This window comes from Centroberyx affinis, unplaced genomic scaffold (assembly GCF_046629955.1).
Source record: "Centroberyx affinis isolate AG114_WGS23_722 - 3 ecotype Tasmania unplaced genomic scaffold, CSIRO-AGI_Caff_v1 ptg004772l_1, whole genome shotgun sequence".
Classification (NCBI taxonomy): Eukaryota; Metazoa; Chordata; class Actinopteri; order Beryciformes; family Berycidae; genus Centroberyx; species Centroberyx affinis.
This window is the reverse complement of record NW_027282316.1, coordinates 91,336-117,225: the sequence shown is the minus strand read 5'-3', so window position 1 is coordinate 117,225 and position 25,890 is coordinate 91,336. Positions and strand designations below refer to the sequence as shown.

Here is a 25,890-nt window from a genome sequence, read left to right as displayed (position 1 = left end):
AAACAAATGGCAAGAAGCATTCTCACTTCTATTGGACCAGGTCTGGTTCAGGTTTCCATCTGTCATGAGAGAAAACCGTTAGAATACGGATTCTCTCATAACTCCTCTCTTCCTCACTATTCTGTTCTGTTCTCCAGTCTCTGATGTGAAGCGCCGAGCTCCCTGTAGTAATGTTTTTAGGTCACGCACACACACTCACGCACACACACACACACACACACACAGTCTATTTCTTTCTCTCATTCACACACACACACTGAGATTCATTCCGTATTTCCTTCAGGATACACACGCTGTCTCTCTCTCTTTCTTGCGCACACACACAAGAGACAGAGCGAGGCAGTATGTATACCCTTGAGACTTATACAGGTAATTAATATGTGTGTGTGTGAGTGTGTGTGTGTGTGCGAGAGAGAGAGAGAGAAGAGAGAGAGAAAGTGAGAGTGAGTGAGTCTTCAGAGTATATCCCAATATAGACCAGGCCTTGACTAGTTAATCTGCTCCACAGTGTTACCTTGGTGTGTGTGTGTGTGTGTGTGTGTGTGTGTGCATATAAATATGTTGATTCAGAATTTCTTTCTTTAGCAAAGATTACCATGTGCGGCGGGTGTTGAATATCAAATATAAACAAAACAACACTTACAAAGTACGAAAAAAGAAAAACATTAAAACAGCAAAAAAAAAAGACATAAACTAACACCAGCAAGTGTGTGATGAATCTAAACTGAACAGTGAAATTCCCCTAACGCTATAACTGCTCAGTGACATTTGGTGGCATTTGGGGAGTAGGCAAGTAAACGCCACTTAACTAGTTCAGCCACCAATTAATTGAGTGGATGACAGAGTGGGTGATTGGCTGTTAACAGGATTAACCGCACAGCTCTCTCCTCTGTCTTCCTCAAACACTTCTCCCATCCTTTGTCTCTCTCTCTCTCCGTCTGCCTTGTTAGTCAGCTAGCTGTTGTCATCTTGTTATATAGCTCCAGATCTCTGCTCAATTCCACCAGGACTCTACTCAAACAACATGTGTGTGTGTGTGTGTGTGTGTGTGAGAGAGGGTGCTCGTGAAAGTATGTAACATTATGAAAGAAATCAAGCCTCTATAGTAGGAGCATGTTTTTCCTCAGTGATGTTTTTGGTAAGCAGCTGCTGTATGTGATATGACATTTACCAATAAATATAATCTGACGGGACTATGCCCTGTGTTATTTAGAGTGGCCTATGCAGAAAGCTGATTGGACGTTAGAGGCCTGTGTCTGCTTGCATTTCTGCTCTAATTTGTGCCTACATAATAACAAGTGAAAATTTGCTTAGTGATAGTTCTGTGCTCGCCAGCTTTGAGTATCTTGGCTGTTAATGTACCAAGTGCAAGTTCAGAGGGAAATATTGTACTTTCTACTCCTTTACATTTATTTGACAGCTTTAGTTACTTTTCAGATGGAGATTTGACACAATGGATAATATAACAAGCTTTTAAAATACAACACATTGTTAAAGATGAAACCAGTGGTTTCCAACCTTTTTGGCTTTTGACGTCTTACAAAAAGCAGTGTGTAGTCGGGTCACATTTCAGATGTCTATGAGTTGTTAACAGCTCCACCAAATAGTGATTTTTCCCTCTAAACCTCACATGGTTTCATTTCAATAAATGTTCAAATGATCCAATATTTCAGCAAAAATCAAAGATTAGAGAAAAAGTCCAAAAACTGAAAACAGATTTGTGTATCAGAACTTTGTTTTTTCTTCTTTCCTCTCCCATTAATCATCTCACGACCCCTCAGATTTATCTGGTGACCCTTTGGAGGGGCCCGACCCCTAGGTTGGGAACCACTGGACTAAAGTAGCTAACTGTATATAAAGTAGTTCAAACTAGCTCCACCTCCAGCAGCTACAACAGTAACATGCTGCTTACACACTGATGCTTCAGTATTAATAATCTAATGATGTCATATATAATAAAATATCAGTCAGAGGGACCAAACCACTACTTTTACTTTAATACTTTAACTACATTTTGCTGCTAATACTTATGTACTTTTACTTAAGTAGGATTTTTCATGCAGGACTTTTACTTGTAATGGAGTATTTTTACATTGCTGTATTGGTACCTTTACTTAAGTAAAGGATCAGAGTACTTCTTCCACCACTGACTGAGAGGACATTATGACCACTGAGTGGCTAGGTTAATAGGTTGAGTATGGAGAACAACAACGCTTAATTTAATTTATTATAATGTAATTGAAATGTAACGATTATTGTGAGCAAGTGAAAAATACATTAGCGCTACTTCCATGCTAGCTAGCTGTGAGCATCTTGGCTAACAAGCCGTCTATATTACTGCAAAGCCAAGACAGCCAACAGTGGTGACGGGCTACAGCTAACGCTAACCAAGCTGAACACTTACAGAACCATACAAAACAACAGTCGCAACATTTTCACGTTTTGAAAAGCCTTCTGAAAATATCCAAATCCAAATTTATTTATAAAGCACATTTTAAAAACAACAACAGTTGACCAAAGTGCTGTACAATCAAAATAGCAAAAACCATAAAACAACACAATAAAAACAAAGACCATTTTAAAAGACAAAAGGACAATAAAATAATAAAAGCAATAAGACCATAAGAAAAAGAAAGGCAACTCTCATAATGAGTTAAAAGCCAAGGAATAAAAATATATAGCAAAATTCCAATCACCAATAATAGCTCAGTACTACAATTTAACAAGTGGCTTTACTGCTAACATGCCCTCATCAAGGCCTACTATGTAACATTACATCAACAGTGGATTAAGCCCACTTACAACGGAGAAATCCAACAAACAATATGCAAAACCTAAATCAAACAAACAAGTAAAATGACACAACTGATCTTATCTGGAAACCAGAGAACTTAAAATTAATCTTCTACTGGCTAGCCAACAAACTTCCACAAGCAATTTGAATTGTAGAGAAATGTGAAATGGAAAAATTAATCATCCGAAGCAACCGCAGTGAAAACTAGCGTCAGCAGGAGCAGTAACTGGCTGTCTGCTCCGTAAACTGACAGAGATAAAGGCCAGGTCTAACAGACTGGGGAACTCCACCATAACAAGCTGCATTAGGCTTTTTAATAGAGAAAGTTAAATTGTTTCCATTGAATTGTTTGTTTTGTTGTTGTTGGTTTTAACTGAACTGAGCTGTTTAATAGCTTGTTTAAAATATACAATTTTAAAATATTGTCTGTTTGAACTTGAACTGTACATTCTACATAATTCAATCTTGTATTGTAAGTCAAAATGTTAATAAGCTCTATGTCTGACATGGCAGTTGAACAAGGACCTAATGAAAATCCTACAGTCTCAGAAATGTAATATTACTTTTGAAATTAGTAATGAGTAATACAGTATAACTAGAATTTATAACCTCCTCCTCTCCTCTCCTTGTCTCCTCTCCTCCTCTCCTCTCCTCTCCTCTCCTCTCCTCTCTCCTCTCTCCTCTCCACTCCTCTCCTTTCCACTCCTCTCCTTGTCTCCTCTCCTCTCCTCCTCTCCTTGTCTCCTCTCTTCTCCTCTCTCCTCTCCTCTCCTCTCCTCTCTACTCCTCTCCTCCTCTCCTCTCCTCTCTCCTCTCCTCTCCTCTCCTCTCCTCTCCTCTCCTCTCCTCTCCTCCCCTCCTCCTCTCCTCTCCTCTCCTCTCCTCTCCTCTCCTCCATGGTGGGACACACAAACACACAAACCGCTCTCCAATTATAGTAGTGGGATAAGTTTTTTGGTGTAACAAGCCCAGCACTGGACAGTATATGTCTGAGCACTGCAGCCACTGTGTTTTTTTCTAGTTTCTCTCTTCTATTTATCTTGTGTTTTTTGTGTGCAGCCACAGCAGCAGTTTTATTTCTGGTCTTGTAAGATGTCATATACAAGTATAGTATAAGTCAAACAAAGTAATGCATTTAGTGCTGGGGCAAAAGAACAGGCAGTAAGCTATTGATCCTGTTTTTTTGTTTTTTTTATTAAACTGTGATAAAACAAGTGCATCAGAAAACAAGACCAACTCTCTGCTGTCTGATGAAAAGTTTTTTTTTTTCCAAAAGCATGTAAGAATAAACAACAGCCCTATATTCAGGTCTGTGCCCATTGTTTTTAACCCTCATCCTACCAACATATTTAACATACAAGGACTACCGACTGAGATTATTATTATTATTTTAGGAAGGTAACAGTTAATTAAATGATGTATTGTATTTGTGACTTTGAACATCATCTTACCTTAGGAAGAACAGTATTTAGGGTCAAAGAGCACATGAGGAAATCTGTATCTGCTGCATCTGTGTCTGTCTCCTTCAAAATGACTGACCCCCCCCGATAGTGTGTGATACTTTAAATTAGGACCAATGGCAAACATGAACTCAATAAATAGTTCCATCTATTAAAACTGCATAGGCGGAATTGGATGCTTTTGACTGGGGTCCCCCCAGGACCCCAATACATTGGTATTTTTTAAAAAGCACTAATTAAAACAGAAACAGAAAACAATGATATGAAGTCATTAGGAACAAATTGATTGACAAAGAATGGAATGATAGAATAAAGCACCTGTGAGCTATGACAAGTACACCTCTGGGGTCTGGGGGTACCCCAGGCGGTAGGATGAGGGTTAAATGGTAAAATCCTTTAAGTTTTAACTGTTTTGTGAATTTGAAATGGTTTCTGAGGTCATGAAACCTATTCGGCAAATAAAGGATACCAGTACCAATACCAGTACCAGGTTTGTGCCTATGGAGTACCCTCTCCTTTCCATTCTTCCTATAGTCAGCATAGTTGGAGATATCAGGGTTCGATTTCCTCCCTTCAGAAGAAGCCGTTTGCTGCCATTCATTCTTGTACAGTACCACAAAACGACTCCCAGAGAGCGAGATAATCCATCGTGGTAAACACGCAGCCAAACTTTCTGTTTTCTCCTCATTTCATTGGGCTGAGCGGAGTGTTTTCATCTCAGCGCCGCGTTGCGCTCCGCTCTGCTTCCTGTCAATCACCCGACACCCACAGGAAGACGTGGAAGTCTCCTCCAGGAAATAATCCCCCGGCAACATGTCGCCTTACAAACTTTCCTGTCACATCCGCGGCTTTTTATTTGGGGCGTCTTTGTTACCCGGGACAGCAGTTCGTTTCAAACTAGGTGTGCCAGTGCGAAGTTAAAAACGGCGAAAAAGCAAGGAAATGTTAAAAAATCTAATTATATACAGCATTGCAAAATGTAAATGTAAACTAAAGGGAACCAGTAGTCTCCTAAATTCAAGTGACAAGGTTTTCAGTAAGGTGATATTTCTCTGATATCACAGTTATATTTCCAGTTTCATGGTTCACAATATCTTTCTGTTTCTCTCTTTCTCTCTCTCCAGCTACAACGGCAGATCGTTTCTACAGGATAGACAGAGCACAGGTGAGTTTAAGTCTGTCTGTTTGATTTTCCAATCTGTCTATGCTCATCTACACTGGATATCCCCTGTCTAGACTAGGTCAAAATCCACTTAAGCAAGAAAACCTCAGGAAGAAAGGCCCCCGGCTTTACTTTACGGGCAGTTAAGTTATACTTTCCACTTTTGGAGGTTCGCAGAGGTACAATATTCCTGCAAATCATTTCTTTAAGTATCTACAACTTAGGAGCGATATCTCAGCAGCACAGAAGCAGTCTGTTCAGAAACCACCTTCACCCAGGCTGATGATTCTAAATCAATCCTCTGGCTGAGGTCAGGTGTTCTTTATATACAGTGTGTTCTTGTAGATCAATCAGACGAGTCATCAGAGAGTAAACAACTTGCATGGTGTTATGTTTAAATACAGAAATTGCAAAAGAGGATTAGGAGGCAGTATGCTATGATGCACAATGCCAAACTATCAATATAAGTTTGAAGCTCCTGCAGTACAAGTAGACTTATATAACTCCCTCCTTGCTATACTGAATTGATGATAGCACTCCAGACCTATGTGTAAAGTTTAGAACCAGGTATGCTGTTCCACTGCTTATGGGAATGTCCAGAGGTCCACATTTTTTTTTTTTTTTTTTTTTTTATATGTGTGTTTATTGATTTTTGATTCAGAAAACATTACGATTGCATCGAAGCAACACACATCAACAAAAACAACATCTCAGCTCACAGACACAGGCAAGTGACTCAGGAATTACATAAAATAAAAATAACAAATAGCTAAATAGCAGGTACCACACAGGTCCATACTACATAAACCCTCTTGTAAGAATAGCAGAGATATCTAAACCAATATATGACATAAAAGGCTCCCATGTTTTACGAAATACATTGTTTTTGCAATGTCAAATAGTCCAATGATACATATTCAAGTATAACCTTATGCCAATATTTTTTAGATGGAACTTTGTCTGTTATCCAGTTCAAAAAAATGCATTTTCTTGCACAGAATTAGTTTCCCTTTATATTTATCAGTAATAAAGCCATTCGGTATCCCAAGTAACATGCATAGTGGGTCACACTCTATGGTAAGGTCCAAAAGTTTTGGAAAAGTGTAATACATACTGTTTATGCTGAAGTACCTCTTTGTCCACGCCTTTGTATCCTTGGGTTATTTCCCGAAGAACCTCGTCTCTCTAGTGCTAATATTAACACGATTAGTCTAAGCCTTCTCCAGGCCAAACACCCTTGCTGTCCAATGGAAGAAGACAGACGTTCCAACAGTTGGTCAATGGCTGAAAAGTCTTTCTAGTTGCCTGACCATGGAGAAAAGAAATTGACATTTGTTACCAAAGGAAAGCCAGAGAAATTTCTTGAAATCTGGGGACAATTCAGTAACTTCAAGGAAAGTAACTCACTGAGAACAATTTTGTGTACCTAAGATAACAAGTGTGTTGGGTAGCGTGTGTGTGTGCATGTACTGTATGTATACATATCTTTTTTCTTTTCCTTTTTCGAGCAGGACCTTTTTCTTTTTTTTTTTAGATCTTTCACGTGTCGTTTTTCTTTTTCTCCATCGTGTCAAACTAACTGCAAACGCAAATAAATCTATTTTACAACAAAACAAAATCAACGTTAGTTATTAATCTCCTACAATCAACACATGAAAGATTCAAGAGTCAAATATGTTTCACTCTACCTCTCAGTTTTTGTTCAGACTCATAAAATGCCTCCTTTGATCCTTCAGAAGTACAGAGCTTTTACCCTTTAGCTCTAAACTTTAGGAGTGTGAAATCAAAGCATCTCCTCTGTCAGCATTTCATAAGCATCATAGTGCAGAAATTAATGTTCTCTGAGTTATTAATGATTTCCTGATCTGTGTGTTAATTAGTAACATCTAAACTACGTACCAGAGATCTCCCAGGGAGAGCTCTTCCTGGATCCTGAGCTTGATATTGTATTATGATTATGATTATGATTATTATTATTGATATTACTAGGTTATCACTAATAGTGCATATTATTATGTCTTTGTTGAATACTCTCTTCTGATTGGCCAGTGAACAGATTCTGAGGTTCTGTTACTTGCTTTTTTGTGACCAATATTTTATTTGTTTATTTTATATTTTTGTTGACATGTGCAATATACAGTACATTGCTACCACTGGTGGAACCAGAATAAAACAAAACTAATGTAAAGGTATAAATATAGGAATAAGTAAGTAAACAATAAGTAAGTAAACAAGTAAATATATAGATAGATATAGAACATTAAATAAACAGCAGAATAGCCTAAAAATAAAGCCATATATAAAAAAGTAAAGCCAATATAGCTGTGCAATTCAGTGTGCGTATGCTGAATAACTGGGTGTATCCAACTGGCTATGCACTCCGGTTAGAGAGAGACTCTGCAACCTATGGGTTTGTTCCACTGGTTTATTAACAACTGGCATGTGATGAGCATGTGGTTTCTGTAAGAAAATACAAATTGAATTAAAATATGAGTCAAGATAATTCAACTGAATACCACACAATAACTACAGAATAACACAATGAGGCATTCCAGTCAACAATTGCAACAAGCCTCTTGCCATTAATAAAATGACTATGTAGTTGCGGCTTACGCCCACATGGTGGCAGTCTTTACCACAATTGCCTCTGTGGGTCTTAATGGCGTATGAGCCATGTTCAACAGTAAAGGAAAGAAAATGGATGTGGCTGTTATCCTGCCTTAGTTAACTTATATCTATGCCATGAAAATGCTAATATAATTAAACAGGCATATAAAGCTATACACACAGTCCAATAACAGCATGCACTCAGTATTAAAATGCTCCACTATTATACCGTATATTATGGAATAAAGGACAATTTGACGGTTACAGGGAACAGAGGGAACTGCTCTAACATTGAAAACGGTAGGATTAATGTACGATAGCATTCCCATACTGTAACTATTTATGTTTTGAACTTACATTCTTAGCGACGCACACACTGTTACACAAAGAGTTAGCCAGCTCGACTAAGCTAGCGGACCAGGAGGTAAAGGCAGCTACCACTCGGGGTAGTAGCATCCACAGACTAAACGTATTATGTGCGCAAAGAGTCTAGTAACAAGTGGGGCGTGGCTTGACATCCAGTCAGTCCAGCAGTGAATTTCTCACAATAGCCATATATGCTAACTACAGATGTTTCTATGGTTACAGTCCTGCTGAACTGTGTTTTTTGGTGGAATCTTGTGAAGTACCTTATCATGTAATAAAATAATTTTAAATCAATATTTTGTGTCAAATGATTGTAATGCTCTGCAAGCCTCTGCTTTGTATCGGGGTCTTGATTCATCCTTACTTTGATCATGACCAGCTTGCTGTACATTATACCTTACACTGTCCCTTATCTTATGTTTTATTAGGAACATCTAAACTACGTATCCGAAATCTCCCAGGAAGAGCTCTTTATCCTGGACCCTGAGCTAGTTGTCATGACGACGGTAGGCACCTCCCCCTCGGCCATGCCTGACCTGGTTAACCCCACCTCCAGCCAGGTAAACGCCAGGTAGGTAAATCACAGACACACTTGCTTCAGTGCTGGATATATATTTTAGCAATGTGCTTTTTTTTTTTTTTTTTAGCTGGACCTGAGAAAGGGCCTCGAACCCTGGATGTCACCACTCATTTAACACTAACCCTAACCTTTACCCCATAACTTTACCCTGCTTCCCCAACCTATCACCCCTTACCCTAACCACACCACTTCCACTGTGAGGCAGGGAACCCTATGGAGCTTACTTACCGTATTTCCTCTAATATTGGCCCAGGCCTTTATTTACCTCAACTGCAGAGGGTACCAGGCCTTTATTGGAAGCAGGCTTATATTAGAGACAGGCCTTTATTTCTAATTCCCTCTGTTTGATAAGTATATTTGCTCATATTTTAGTACGAAGCCTCCTTGTTTTCTGATCTGCTTCTGTTGGGGTTCGTTAGGTAGCCGTATTTTTGTTACCGCAATGCATTACCGATTATTACGGTAATCGATGACGGCACGCTCCAGAGACTTCTGCCGGCCAAGCCATCTTGTGGCATACTGCCATCTCGTGGCAGTTGTACGTTACTACAAACTACAGCTACCTTATATACGGCCCCGGCCATTATCAGAGACCCGGCTTTTAATTGACTACTGGCCACTATTAGAGGAAATACGGTAATTTGTTTGAAAGTAGCAAATGAATCAGGCAAAAAATGGCAAAGTTATACACCAATGCAGTGGAACCCGTTCCATTGCTGCCATGCAGCTACAGTATATTTGTAATGTTATATTTAATTAAGTAACCAGGTTAAGATGGGAATTCTCTTTGCATATAAATATAGCCAGTGAGATGAAAGCCTGTCTAGCAGTGGTATACCACACGGAGTAAAGTGTGGTGTTGTGGATCCACTCAGCTCCAGGCAAAACCCTAGTGCTCTAATCCCTGAACGCTGGGTCAACTGTTTAGTCGCCCTCAGTATTTGACCCCTGTCAAACCGCCGGTTTGTTCTGCTGACTCCTGTCTTGTGGTGTTTGCTGATGTCATCATCTGCTGTGTGTCCCCCAGTTCTTCATGTTCAACCAATCCCTTGTTTTCTGACCTTTAGGGAAAGCCCCTCCAATCAGACCTCCAATCAAGTCTTTGTCTACCCAGCTGCCTCCTGTCCCTCCCCCTCATCATCACCCTCCACTCCCAGGTAAACACACACAGGCTATGCTTGCATATGTAAAACACAAACATGCATTGCTAAATGCTTTTGACTGCAGCTCTCGCAAGGATCCATGGCTTCATGAAATATGTATACCCTTGTTATGGTAATTTTTACCTACTGACTAGTGTGTGTATGACATTCCAAAACCAACATTATACTCGAGAGGCAGTACCTGCAATGTCTACCTAGCATCAGACCAAGAACTGTAAGATCTGACCAAACCTCTAAGATTACGCCATGGAGAACCAGGAAGTAGCTATAATGTTGGCTTTACATAGACTTACAGTGGAGACCCAGGAGTTAGACATATGTAGCGTAGCTGTAATATTGGTGTAATGTATTTCATTTAGGTGTAGTGTGCATGTAATGTGCACGTAGCATTGACTCGGAGTGTAAATGACGCATGCGTTACACCTACACTAGATTTTCAGGCATTTACGCATTAGGGAATATCGGCACTTTGATAGTTTTTTCCTTAGAAACGTGATGGCTTAAAAATAGCCTAACCACAAGGTCAATAACAGAATGGTCAAATACACTCAAGAATGGTTCGCCTAGCTTGCCAAGACCCCAAGGAAAGTTTATAATCTATCCTTGTGTAGAAATTGTGCCAATTCTAATGCTATGGAACTTATTGTGTGGTGAACAGCTCCCTCAAGTAGACAAAAGTGGGAATTACAAAGTGGATCAAAGAAGATGTACTGGTCTCGCTAGATGCCCCTGTATCTAGCTATCCAGCTAGCTTAAAGATTTATTCAAATAACTCCAGGAGAACCAGGATCTTGTTTTTGAAGTTTACTTGAATTGTTCTTTTGTAAGAACTGTAACAAACACAAAATGGCATACTAAAATTTCAGATACAAAAAGTTAAGTATAACATTAGCATAACATGTTAGCTTAATTTAGGAAACTAGCTTTAGCTGCAACCATGTATCTTAATTAACTGATAAACCAAACAATTCAACATAAACTCTTCAAATATTATGTTGACTACATCAATATACATTTAATTAACAAATCCACTTACAGACAATGCGTCTAACAAGGCTTGTAATGAGCTAAGCAGAGGTGGAATGTAACTAAGTACATTTACTCAAGTACTGTACTTAAGTGCAATTTAGAGGTACTTGTACTTTACTTGAGTATTTCCATTTCATGCTACTTTATACTTCTACACCACTACATTTCAGAGGGAAATATTGTACTTTTTACTCCATTACATTTATTTGATAACTCAAGTTACTAGTTACTTTGCAGATTCAGATTATTAATACGAAATATATATAATATATATCAAGTAATAAATTCTGATGTATTATTATAGATTACTGTAAGCTACCCAGCAGTATATAAAGTAGTGGAAATCAGCCCCACCTTTTCCAGCTGCAACATTAAAGTGATGCTTACACATTAATGCATCAATAATTATAATTCAATAATATAATATATACTGTATTATTCTGAAATGGGCCATTCTGCATAATGAGTACTTTTACTTTTGTTGCTTTAAGTACATTTTGATGCTAATACTTTTGTACTTTTACTTGAGTAACATTTTGAATGCAGGACTTTTACTTGTAACAGAGTATTTTTATGCTGTGGTATTTCTACTTTTACTTAAGTAAAAGATCTGAGTACTTCTTCCACCACTGATGCTAAGTGAACACTACTTGCTGTTTATAGTAGGTTGGACTATGATTACATATAATAGGATAGGCTCAAAATGTATCAGCAAAATAAAATATCCTTCAACTGCAAATGAGATAGCTTATGTTATTACAGCCTAAGAGATGCATGAACATTTTCATATTACGACAATTATCACACATAAAAACCAAAATGATTAGGTTTCCCCAACATAATGAGCGCCCTGCAGGATAGGCATCATTAGGATTTGCTTTCATTGTCTAGGTAATATTTTGATCAAATTACGACATCAGAAAATGTCCTCAAGGTCCTGGCAAGCTAGATGAACCATTCACAAGTGTGTTTGATAATTCATATATTGAGCCAGGAGTTATATTAACAAGGCAGGCGTTACCAGGTCGGTAATTCTAAAAGTGGCGATATCCTCTGCCGCATAAACACATGAACATTTGTCAAGTGTAGCGCAAACGCTCCAGCTAGGCGGTGGGATAATGGCTGAATTTGTGAATTTTTGTGTGTGTGTGTGTGTGTGTGTGTGAGAGAGAGAGCATCAGAGAGGGGGAGAGAGAAGTTGTGTATGTCCTCACATTTCTCTACTCTCTTCAAACACACTGAGTACTATAAGCTTCCCACATGAATAACTGTACTGAAGTGTGTGTGTGTGTGTGTGTGTAAGCAGGTGTGTGAATACATGAATATTTTCCCTCAACATTTTGCCACAATCTCTCTCTCTCTTCCAAGAAACAGCCAAGTTTTACTATAATATCAGCTACAGTTCTGTGTGTTATCAGTGTGTGTGTGTGTGTGTGTGTGTGTGTGTGTGTCTGTGGATAACACAGTTTTTCTGCTTGCCCTGCCTCCATAAGAAATCCTTTTAAACCTATTTACACACACACACACACACACACACACACACACACACACACACACAGAGGAAATTCTTACCTACGGAACTTGTGTTACAGCATGCTGCAACATTAGAGAGAGTTTGCGTAGGATTAGGATAAGCTCTGTGTGTGTGTGTGTGCGCGTGTGTGTGTGTGTGTGTGTGGATAAGTCTTTTAATGCTCTTTCACTCCAGTGAGAAACAGCAGATCCTACAGAGAGAAAGACACGCAGAAAGAGAGAGGGAGCCAGGACTGTTTTCTCATGACTCTATGTTCAGTGATTTGAACAACCGCATTTTCTAATTTATGAGCAATAGTCGCTCAAAAAGAGGTCGTTTTACTTTTTCATATTTCTAAGCATGACCTGTTTAAGCCATGTAATGCTCAGCAGCAGTTGGATTCCAAAGAGGGTTTTTTTCCCCTTGTATTTTAACATCAACTTAGTATCTGCTAATTGACTGAATGGCCGACTAATTAGCTAACTAACTGACCACTTCACTGATTGGTTGGCTGTCTCAAGGCCTAATTGACTGTCGTACTAATTAACTAGCCTTAACTGCCTGACTGACTGTGGGACTAACTAAAGTAACTGAAACTAATTATAAAAAATAAAAATAAAAACTAAAGACTAATTAAAGGAACTGTTCACCCCCAAATGAAAAGCCTGTCATTATCTACCACCAAACACAGTGAGTTAGCTATTGCAGTTCCATCTCAGCCTTCTAACAAACAGTTGAAGTGAATCGAGCGAGGTTTTTTAGAGCAGCGGTTCTCAACGTGGGGTCTGGGGACCCCCAGGGGTCCTTGAGGGGGTTCCAGGGGGTCCCCAGCAACTTGATGAATTGTTAAACTTCTCAAGTTCTTCTTCAAGTTAACACAAATAGAGAATGTAGAAGGATGACTATTTTAGTCATAGTTTCACTGTTATCTCTCAACCTACAGTACAGATAGTCATGGAATTCTGGACAAAATCATATCTGACAACAAAAATATTCTCAGATTTTGGTCTGAGAGACAAAATCTCATCAAATGTAGGGTCTGTGGCCCTAATGTGGACTAAATTAGGGGTCCTTGATATAAAAAAGGTTGAGAAACACTGGTTTAGAGTTCCAAAAAAATAAATGAAATGACCATCAAGTTTCTCTAAGAAGCTCCTGCAGCATAATTCAAGTGTTTTACTCTGTGAAGGATTGTACTAGGCCTAGATTTACCTCATTATGTCGTGTTATTCTAGGTAGAGGAAATGCTAACTTGTTTTTGTGAAACAAAGAAATGGGCTGATCCTGTTCACAACTGCCAGCCAATAGAGAACTCGCCGTGCTAAGAGTACACCGCCCACAACCTCTTCTATCGGCTGGGGAGTTGGAAACAGAATCAGCCCATTTTCTGTTTTGGTTGCCACACTAGTAAGTAAGTACGTAAAGATTATTTATATAGCACCTTTCACAGAGCAAAGTCACAAAGTGCTTCACAGGAGTAAAATAGTTAAAATAAGACCATCAAATAGTAAGAAACAATAAAACATAAAAACAAATGTCAACAGAGACCGCAGATCTTAAGTCCAGTGGAAGAGCGTTCCACAGTTTAGGAGCCACAATTTCAAAGGCTCCATCACCTTTTGTTCTGAGCCTAGAGCAAGGGACGACCAGTAAGCCCTGGTCAGAAGACCTAAGTGACCTGCTGGTAATGTAGGGATGGAGTAGGTCGCAGATGTACACAGGTGCCTGACCATGCAGGGCTCTATATGTGATTACAAGAACCTTAAATTGAATCCTAAACTTGATGGGAAGCCAATGTAAGGAAGCTAAGATGGGTGTGATGTGAGACGTCCTACTGGACCTGGTCAACAGCCTTGCAGCAGCGTTCTGGACCATTTGTAGACGGTCCAGGGACTTGCTGAGGCAGGTGAAAAGGGAATTACAGTAGTCCAGGTGGGATGATATAAAGGCATGAATAATCATCTCCAACTCAGCTTGTGACACAACAGACCTGAGTTTGGCAATGTTTCTAAGATGGAAAAAACATGTACTGGACAATGACTTAATATGTTGATCAAAGTACATAGCCTGATCAAAAATAACACCAAGATTTCTAAGGTTAGACCGTACAGTTGAGGACACTATACAAGATAGTCCAGTGATGTTATTAGAAACCTTGTGCTTCTTCTTGAGATCTTGGTACTCAAGATCTCAGACAAGGGGCCAGACAAATAGCCACTCAAGATGATACCTATGACAGTTCCGATTTAGGCAGCGGGGGGGTCTTACCGAGGAATCTATACAGAAGGAAAAGTTAGCTACATCTGAGCCATGCCCGCGAGCGTTAATTGGAGACAAACTCCAACGCCTGCAGCACAATTTGTATTGTAGCGGATGGGAAATCCATACCTTCGTTTTTCTGAAGCCTGAGATTCAAACACGCTCTGCCTTACAATGACACTGACAGTAATTTGGTGTTTGGTTTACTGCACAAACAACACAGCAATAGGCCCCCAACAAAGCAGCCGCTGCCTTGTTCATTGGTTTTTGTCACGAAGGCTCAGTTAATTGGTGTTTTTAGGCCGCCTGTTGCTGTGTTTTTTTTGTGCAGTAAACAGTTTATTTGTAATAGCTTATCAAAAACAGAGTTACAGAGTGATTCACATAGAACTGAAAAAGAAAATGCCAAACATAAAATCAGTAGACAGCTACATCATATACGTCATACTACATCATATACATCTTATACTATATCATATACATCATATACTACATCATATACTATATCATATACTACATCATATACAGCATATATTACATCAGATACTATATCATATACATCATATACTACATCATATACATCATATACTACATAGACATACTACATATACATCATATACTATATCATATATGTCATATACTACATCATATACATCATATACATACTACATCATATACATCATACAGTATACTACATATACATACTACATCACATACATATACAATATATCATATACATCATATACTACATAATATACATCATATACTATATCATATACATCATATACTACATCATACACATCATAAACTACTACATCCTATACATACTACATCATATACATCATATGCTATATCATATACATCATAAACTACTACACCCTATACATACTACATCATATACATCATATACTATATCATATACATCATATGCTACATCATACACATCATAAACTACTACATCCTATACATACTACATCATATACATCATATACTATATCATATACATCATATACTACATCATACACATCATAAACTACTACATCATATACATCATATACATGCTACATCATATGCATCATATACTACATTATGACACTAATAAACATGAATATATTGATTTTGAGTTATCCAAATGACAGCAATTGGTGTGAATCTGTCAGTTTAACATTGTTTGAAATTGTTTTCTGATAGAAATGATACACTTTATGAAAACGCCATATCCCTAGGCTGACGAGCAATGATCTCACATAACAATCGACCTGTAGCAAATTATTCATTGGATCATAATACTGTTGTATACTGCAGCAGTATTATATAAAAAAAAAGACTTTTGTGCAGATCCATACTGCTGTAAACTATATGAACATATACATATTCACATATTGAATATTACTTGAATTAAAATAACGGGTTAAAATGTGATGTGTGGGCAAAGTAACACAACCTCCTGATCTTAACAGCACTCTGTGTGTGCGTGTGTGTGTGTGTGTGTGTGTGTGTGTGTGTGTGTGTGTGTGCGCGTGTCGGTGGGCTGATTTGCAATGCTAAGTGCACTGAGTGGGTGGATGAGGAGGAGAGGGATGGAAGAGAGAGAGAGATGGAGAGATGCAGGGATAGTAATAAGGGAGAGATGGCTTTAGGAGACAGAGAAACAGAAATGTTAGATGGAGAGAGAGAGAGAAATGTTATGGATATCAGAGTCACACCAATCTGCTGTACTTAGACACACACACTCACACACACTCACACACACACAGCGTAGCAGAGCTTCCCCACGCAAGGCTAGAGGTGAAAGTTATTCCTCCCACTACCATCACCTCTTTCTCTCTCCCTCTCTCTCTCTCGCTTTCTCTCTCACTCTCTCTCACACACACACACAAACATAAAGACACCCACACGCGAAACAACATTTTGTTTTTTCCAAATGGTTTTAAATTATTGCTGAAACCTCCGTCATACAGCCGGCCCACGCTTCAGCAACAGGTAAAAACCCATTAAAGCAGAACACAATCAGGCTTCCCACTGGTCATGGAATTCAGCTAATGTGATCAATTCTCTGGGGAAGTCAGGGAATATTAGGGAATTTCACAAATGGGCCACTTTGCAGGAATATAGCGGAATGTATCCGACTTGTTTCACACATTCATTACATTACATTACATCATTCCATTAGATGGTTTTCAGTCCAACTGGAGTGGAAACCAGACTGAAAAAACAGACCAGGAAGGAAGAACGTTGTAAGCACTCGCTTTACCTACCTTTTTATTTGCAAAATAGAGTTTACCATTTTTTCATTTTTTTGTGCCATAAAGGTTTAGGCACAAGTTCCTAGTATGTACATAAGTGATGTAAGTTAAAAAACAAAGCATAAATAAATGGTTTTCTGTGTTAATATTGGTGGCTTGAGTCAGACTCGAGTTTTAATTGCTTGAGACTTGACTTGATGCATGAAGAAAATACTGGATACTTGACTTGGGTTCTGGTGACTTGGGACTTGACTTTGACTTTTGTACTTTGATGACTTGAAAAGGTTTCTAAAGTCTTGACTTGAGATCTTGTGTTTCTGTAAATGACTTAGATTGAAAGTGATGAGATTTGTTCCAGCAGACAACTGAATTTAAATTCTGTTTTCTGAATTTGTATGGAATGATTGAATTTATTGAAGTTGAAACTGATTAGAAATCAAACTCATGATGCTCTTACCAAGTTTGTATCCTATTAAAACTATATTGCATTGAAAAGTCCTAGATATTTAGTTTTCTTTAAGATATTAAATTGATACTGGACTCTTGATTTGTTCTGACTTGACTTGCTGTTCTACACTTAGACTTGAGACTTGACATTAATGACATGGACTTGATTTGGACTTGACTTGGTGTTCTACATTTAGACTTGAGACTTGACATTAATGACATGGACTGGACTTGGACTTGACTTGGTAATCTACAATTAGACTTGGGACTTGACTTGAAACTTGAGACTGACTTGGGACTCCAGCAAAGTTGACTTGTTCACACCTCTGCTCACTCTTTACAGACTTTTTTTTAATTTACCGCTTACTGATCCCATCCAAACCCAAACCTGACAAACATCACATTCCTCCGCTAGAATCAGAAATATTCCAGTAGAGCAGCATCAGCATCAGTTAAGAGGATTTCAGTCTGAAGAGGCAGCTGCCTTCAACAAGGTAGAGTCCTTGACGCTTGAAATAGAAATAAGTGGTTGAATCATTTCTCTGACTCTTCAGAGTGGCTGAGCGTTTCTATCTGGACTGCCAGCCTTCCCGACACATGTGAAACCCATTTTATGGCGGCTTTAGTCAATTTTATCTAAGGCAGGACTTTGTCTTTATTAATAAACATATCGACATCTTCCCCCCACCTGCAAACAGAGGCTTGTTGGATGTTGAACTCTCACTGTGAATTTCAAACATGGTGTTGCTTTGTTTCAGTGTCCTCCTGCATACTTTGGTTTTGTAATTTTATACTTATTTTATTTTTATACATCAGTTTATTCATATTATGCTCTTGGGGGATGGTGTCACTAGGTGGATGGATGGAGCGGTGGATTGTAGGGTTGGGCGGTAATACGGTATCCCGGGGTGTTTGAAAATAGCAACGGTGTCCGTTTCATTACCGTCATGAAAAAAATTCTGCTGCCCAATGTGCGCATATATATAATAAACGCCTTAAGAGTGTTTATCCAGCACCACTGTCTGTGTGGTTGAAGATGCTATGAAAGTGATGACAGAAATTTTTGTAAACAATGTAATTTGTCAACTAAATAACCTGTCAAAAAAGACTAACTAGTTAGAAGCGATCATAATCGCGCATCATGTGACAGCTTCCCCTCAGAAGGGAGAATTAGAAAAAAAAGATGGCGAACACAAGCAAGACAGAGTTGGTCCCTAAAAAGAATGCAACTGCAAATGCAGCATTTCAGGTTCTGACTAGGGATGGGCATTTCAAGCAAAAATACTAACGTTATTCAATATTCACTGGGACCTATTCGACCATTCTTCGAAGATCAACCCCTCGCCTGCACGGACGGTGCGAACTAGGCTAGCCATATTGACGTTAGCTAGCCAGGCTAACTAGCAAGCTAGGCGGACGTTAGCATAGAGCTAGCAAGCTAAGCCAGCTACCTAGTCCGGCTAAATAGCCCCGAAACGGTCCTTCTCTCGTTTTATGTGCCCATCTCAGAATCAATCACCCGCTAACCGCTGCAGGATGAACATCTCGTCCAGTTCAAAGCCCCCCGCTGCTGCTGCTGCCCAAGCAGGACCATCCACTGTAAATATGTTGTAAATATGTAACGTTTGCTATTCCGTTTCTGATGTTCAGAGAATAAAACTGGAACATGTATCACATTTTTGTCGTTGTGTGAAAATCACAGTTGAAGTGCACTGCAGCCACCTTGTGGTGGGAAACGGTATAGCAGCGACTACATAAATTCATCATTTGGAATTGGCGGCTCCCTCCAAGCCCTACAATGTGATTTTTAATCAGACGGTAATACCGTATACCGCGGGAAAATTTGGGGAAGGTTTAACGGTGTCAAAAATTGGATACCGCCCAACCCTAGTGGATTGTGAGTGAAGCACGTGTTGTTTCAATTCCTTTGTTTAAATAAAGTAATAATGGAAGGCATTTAAAATATATACGTATGTATATATTATGTTTTATTCTACATATGTGTATTCTATATAACATGAAAAAACTGCATTCCAACGTTCAAAAAGTATTCCTTCCTTTTTCCTCTGAAGTAAATCTACATTGTTTTCCACTGTGAAGCAGGGAAAGCCTAATTTCTGGAATTCCTATTATTGATTCGATGTGGGAAATAGAAAAATGTTGCACAAAAAGTGTTACTTAAAACACATATTTCATTTGTGGCTATTGATGGAAGAGAAAAAACCACAAAAACCACAAAACATTAATTAACACAATTAGAAGGTCTTAGGGTACATGGGACTAGCTAAAATGTACGGTGGCCCTGAAATGCAAAACACAATAACATTTCACAAAACAAATTAACAAAACCGAAAACACAACATTATTTCACAAAACAAATTAACAAAACCAGAAACACAACATTTCACAAAACAAATTAACAAAACCGGAAACACAACAACATTTCACAAAACAAATTAACAAAACCGGAAACATAACATTTCACAAAACAAATGAACAAAACCGTAAACACAACTACATGTCATGAAACAAATTAACAAAACTGGAAACACAACAACATTTCACAAAATAAATTAACAAAACCGAAAACACCTGGAAAAACAACAACGGTTTTGCTAGGTTATTTTGTGAAATGTTATTGTGTTTTGCACTTCAGGGCCACCATAAAAATGTCTTAATACTGGCCACTTTGAATTTGCTCCAAAGTAATGTTCTCATTTCCTTTATAAACAACTTGGGTAGGACAGGGTATTACTCTCTTGGAGTCTCTTTAGGATAAACGTAACATGGGGGGTTCTTAGGGGGTGCTATAATAAATAAATAAAGTATTTGTTATGTAATACATAATTATGTTTCAAAGTTAAACTCCCAGTCCGACAGCCTTGTTTGACAAAGGGACCTACAACATGATACATAATTGTATCTCCTCATGCCAAATTTGCTAACATGAGTTCTAAGCTTTAACCTATTTTGTGATGAGCTAAGAGATTGGTCAAAATTTGAGAGAAATATTCATCAGTTAAAGTGATAATCCTGATGGTTCACTTTTTTTTAAAGAAATTGTCTCCATCTGTGGTGCTAAGTGCTCATTGCTGTGATGCTTCTGCACTGCACTTCCCAGAGATCTCCCTTTGTCTCTCTCTCTTTCACACACATACACACACACAAACACACACATCATCCCTCCCATTGCCTGCATGTATCTCTCACATACATCCCCCTTATGAGGTTAGGTATTTGAATTCATCTGTGTATTGTCTTGTTTGTCTTTATATATAAAATATATATGTGTGTGTGTGTGCGCGTTGCCTACAGGACTACGTATGTAAATGGAGGTAGGAAGATGTAAGCCTGCTTCTCCTCTCTGATCCATCTACCTTGTAAACTCGTCCCTGCGGGAATGATTTACTCTCTCTCTCTCTCTCTCTCTCTCTCTCTCTCTCTCTCTCACTGTACACCTATGTCTCTCTGTATGTTCTTTGGCAGGGCTCGCTGGAAAACAGGATGCCATCCCTGGTTAAATGAGGGTTCAATAAGAGAGAAATGTGTGTTGCTCGTCGAAAGCCTTGGAGGGAAATGCTTTACGGCTTTACGGCAAACAAGCTCTTTGATCAGCTCAGCATTCAGAAGTGAGACGACTGGTAGCAGTTTGACTGTCTAGCTGCACCACTGACGCTTTGCTGTTTTTGCATTAGGGATTTTACAGGGTTCTGGATGTACCAAGCTCCATTACGCAAGGGTCCAGAAAACCCACAATTTAGAAGTAGAATTTTTAAAATGCATCACTGCCAGTAAGAAAATAAGAAGATTTTTTTCTCAAATGCTGATTAGTACGGGGACTTCAAAAAGTTGTTGACTTTGACCAAGCATTTCTGGGCACCACCATGTTGTATTTTTGGAGCATTTTGGAACAATGTGAAAACGCCTCTTGAGTGCCATTCTAGTTCGATTTTTTTTGTGCTCCCACCAAAATGTCTGTCCAATCGGTCCGCTTAATATTAGGCAATGTAAAAACCTAGTCAGTGTCACACTTGGGCCAGGCAGCCAATCAAATCAAGCAGAATGCGGGCTTTCCCTCCTGTTTTGATGCCGTTTGATGTGCTGGGAACGGTGGGACACTGGCAAACACGGATGAAGAGCTGATATTAGCGGTCTTTAACCCGGTTGCACATGCAGCCCTGCTCCTCAGTGCTCCACAGGCGCACCAAGCTGTTTTGCCCGACACGATCTGCCTAGGCGTTCTTGTTAATAATGACCATCTGACTAGGTGAATTTGTGAGTTGTCATAAACGCTTGAAACATCCTTAGGGGGCGATCACACCGGGTCCCGCCCTAAGGATTCACACCTAGTCAAATGGTCATCACTTAGTCAAATGGTATGATATGGTGAATGGTATGATGCATATGTAGAAGGAAATCCCGACTTTGAACCTAATTTATATTAGGTATGATCATGGGCAGACCTGTAATCATACCTAATATACAGACCTCGATAGCACACCCTTGGACTGTCTCTTCAAAAACTAATTCTGGACTCTTGATCTACATCTTGTACAGAATATGTCCTCTCCATAACCTTCTGGAGCCGTCTGGAAGCTGAGGACTCTAGCTTTGATATCCAGAAGTTCTCACCTCTTCCTCATTTCCACTAGTCAGTACAGTGGAAGGATTCAGTCCTGACTGGAAGCTGTTCTTATCCGGCCGAGCTGCAGTATGTTGACTGGCTTTGTTTTCTGTGTTTTCCTGCTATAGTGCATCCCAGAGGCAGAGAGTGAACAGCGACAGCTCTGTAGCTGAAGCTTTATCACACAACACAACGCCCTTACCCAGCAAACTCAGCAGGTCAGTACACACACTCTGATAATGATATATTGTTTATCATATAATTATGTAATTTAAAGAGCTAGTTTCTCTGAGTTTATTTTTATACCGATGATTGTGTTCAATCGTAACTTACGCTGTGGTGTAATTTAGTCCACACGAAATAAATTTGACACTAAGTCTGTGTCTTTGCTTAGTTGCACCATGGAGGCTTAAGGTACATCTTAACTAACAGAATGTAAAGGGAAATCTAACCAAATAATTTTCTCAGACAGTGATGTTTTCACCTTCTGTGGCCAATAACGTGTGAGTCAAAATCATTTTCAGTAGCCAAACAGTAGCCAAAAGTTAATATTAGCTAACTTAGAAAAAGAAAAAGATAAACCTAGCTAATTTAACATCACCAAATGTCAACAAATAGGTATATTAGTTGTTTTGTTGTCAGCTAGCTAAAATTGTGGTTTGGTACTTCATTAGTTCAGTTCAGCTAAATTATAAAATCAAATCAGTGCTCCATGCCAACAGCTATTTTATAGAAGACTTTACAAGTCTTTGCAAGTTTTAAGTTGGTGCAAGTTTTAAGTTGTAAGTTATGTCGGTCTTCAGTGATCTGCCTCTAGCTTTATCACAATAAATCTGATTATCTAATACTAATTATTTATGGAAATTCATTTAATGTATATAGAAGTGCATCAAACCCAGGGTGAGATCTGTTGTACTCTGTATTGTGTGGAGGATCAACATAATTTATGGCGTTTGATGGATCAGGTTGTTAGTAGTCTGGGAGGGTGTTTCATTTGGAGAATCAGTTGGAACAAAGATGAATCCTCTGAAATTTGACTTATGAATCAACCAAATTGGCTCATTTATAACCACAACTGGTTTCAGATTAGGACCTCTTATTACACCGTAAACTATCATGATCTTCAGGTGTTATGATCTGCTGGGTTCACTAGATTTACTTCAGTTTGTTAATATTTGTCATGTTGCTATTTTCATGGCCAGGCATCTCTGAAAAAGAGATGATTATTACTTATCAGCCATACCAACCATGTGGCCATATCTGATTCAGGTCCTAAACTAGATGGGAAAGTAAGCAACAAACAATGGCAAACTCTTTGATGATCCATAATATTAGCTAATGTTTGCAGTCCGCTACTACTATTTATCTCAAAACCAACTAGGTCCAATTGTGTAAGTTGTAAGTTGTAGACCAAAACTACTTTTAACAGTAGAAGTTTAAACAACTAAATTAGCCAGCAGACACAGCTAGCATAAACAATTTGACTGTCAAAGAAGCACCATAAAGGATATGAAGTATAATGTTAGCATATTACTAAAGATAAAGGCTGTTGATGCGGACAATAAGAATTCAACGTAGTTTGTCTTTAGATAGCTGACTGTTAAACTCGTTACTGATCAACATCATGTTCCCTGTCTATCCATTTAGCATTTTAGCTTTATTTAGCATTTTAGACCTGGTTCTGATGGGGAACAAGGACAGCAAAGTCTAGAAATTATAAATATTGTTTCAACAAACTAATAATAATAACTAGAAGGGCACTCGGAAAGCGCAGACCTCCGCCAAGGTTCGTGCTATTATCGCTTGTTCATGAGTCGGATCCGGATCCACTCCAAAATGTAATGGGTTCTTCCTTGGCCCATGCAACACCCTTCCACCAAGTTTCATGAAAATCGGGCAGTAGTTTTTCCGTAATCCTGCTGACAGACAAACAAACAAACAAACAAACAAACGGCACCGAAAACAAAACCTCCTTGGCGGAGGTAATAATAACTTTATTGGTAACGCTTTATTTTCCGGGTCCACAATTTCCTAATAATTTCCTAGAATGGAACTGTTAATTTTCCTGGAATGAACCATGAAATTATGTAGTAGTTATATAGAAAGTGTAAGCAGTATGGTGGAGAGTTTCCTGGAAATAACTGCAAAACTATAAACTATTTATTGGAAAAATAATAGGCAGAGGTCAAATATCAGTAGTCATTATTCATATAATTATATGAATTCACAATCCCAATTTAATTTTAGTTAATAGGGTCTAATTTTCTATATACTGTAACTACCACATAATTTCATGGTTCTGTCTTGGAAACAATAGAATAAATTGGAGGAACTTACCAATTACCAGCTACCATTGAACTCTTCCTCTATTTTCCCTATAATTAGTACATAATTTCATGGTTCTTTCCAGGAAACTTCCTAAGAAACTAACAGTTCCTTTCTAGGAAATTATTAGGAAATTGCGGACCTGGAAAATAAAGCGTTACCTCATTATTTTTTATAGCACCATTCATACATAGAATGCAACTCAAAGTGCTTGGCATGCAATGCTAGGGTTCAACCAATATGGTTTTGTGCCAATATATGCCAACCATGGGACACTAAAACTCTCCATTGAAACCCATAATGATGATGATGATGATGATGATGGATATGTTCAATCTGACATTTCTTATCTATGTGTCTGTATCTTATCTGCTAATAATAGTCCACCCTGTTTGTCCAATTCATTATTCTTCTAATTTTTTATTTATGTTGTTTGTCATATTTTCTGATTTGATTCACTTTATTTTAATTTATGATTTTATGTTGTTTACTTGTGTGCGTGTTGAAGGGCGGGCTGCATCCATCGTTCTAACACCACTGCTGCTGATTTCAAACCAACAATGAGGTCAGTACACACACATACACACACACACACACACACTTTATTTTATTTATCCGTTCTACTGTTATTAACATTGGACGTTAGAGAGAGCGAGAGAGAGAGAGAGAGAGAATGACATTTCACATGAGCTGGCCTCACTCGCCCCCTCACCCACATTTAATTTCCTCTTTAATTAATTTCACATTCTGTTCCTTGTTTTCTCTTGTTTTTGTTTGTGTGTGTGTGTGCTTGTGTGTGTGTGTGTGTGTCTCTGTCTGTAAATCGCATTCCATCTGAAACACTGGTTTATTCAGGTGGTGTTTTTTATTAAAGCAATAAAAATTTAATTTAATTAAAATGATGAGAGAAAACAGCTGGAGACAGAATTAGTTTTTTATCGCTACCATCTTATTTATTTTAATTGAGCAATAATGATAAAGTTTGGTCTAATTGCAGTTATGATTATGACAGCATACAATGTACTTATGATTTCATAGGTTTGAACCCAGCTCTCTGTGTCACATCCCTCTGGTCATTAAAACATAGTAGTACTCTGCTCATTAACACATACTAGTACTCATTAAAACAAATTAGTACTCAACTGATTAAAACACTAGCACACTGATAAATGTAGTAATTGTGGGGCTTTTTTTTTTTTCTTTTTTCTTTTCTTTTTTTTTACATAACACACAGAAATGACAGAAAAAAACATAAACATGTAGAGACATCAGAAAAGAGAAGAAAAACACTGTAAACATGACAAATGTAAAACAA

At 38.4% G+C, this 25,890-nt stretch overlaps 1 protein-coding gene across 1 annotated transcript in view; it reads left to right on the top strand.

Annotated features, from left to right (window-relative positions):
- dgkza (diacylglycerol kinase, zeta a) overlaps nucleotides 1-25,890 on the top strand; it is a 98,549-nt gene that overhangs the window by 52,873 nt on the left and 19,786 nt on the right. Inside the window, exons 26-30 of the mRNA XM_071545101.1 lie at nucleotides 5,379-5,419; nucleotides 8,818-8,960; nucleotides 10,037-10,126; nucleotides 22,379-22,468; nucleotides 25,084-25,140. Of these exons, the coding sequence (XP_071401202.1) occupies nucleotides 5,379-5,419; nucleotides 8,818-8,960; nucleotides 10,037-10,126; nucleotides 22,379-22,468; nucleotides 25,084-25,140 (421 nt within the window). The remainder of the gene's footprint in view (nucleotides 1-5,378; nucleotides 5,420-8,817; nucleotides 8,961-10,036; nucleotides 10,127-22,378; nucleotides 22,469-25,083; nucleotides 25,141-25,890) is intronic.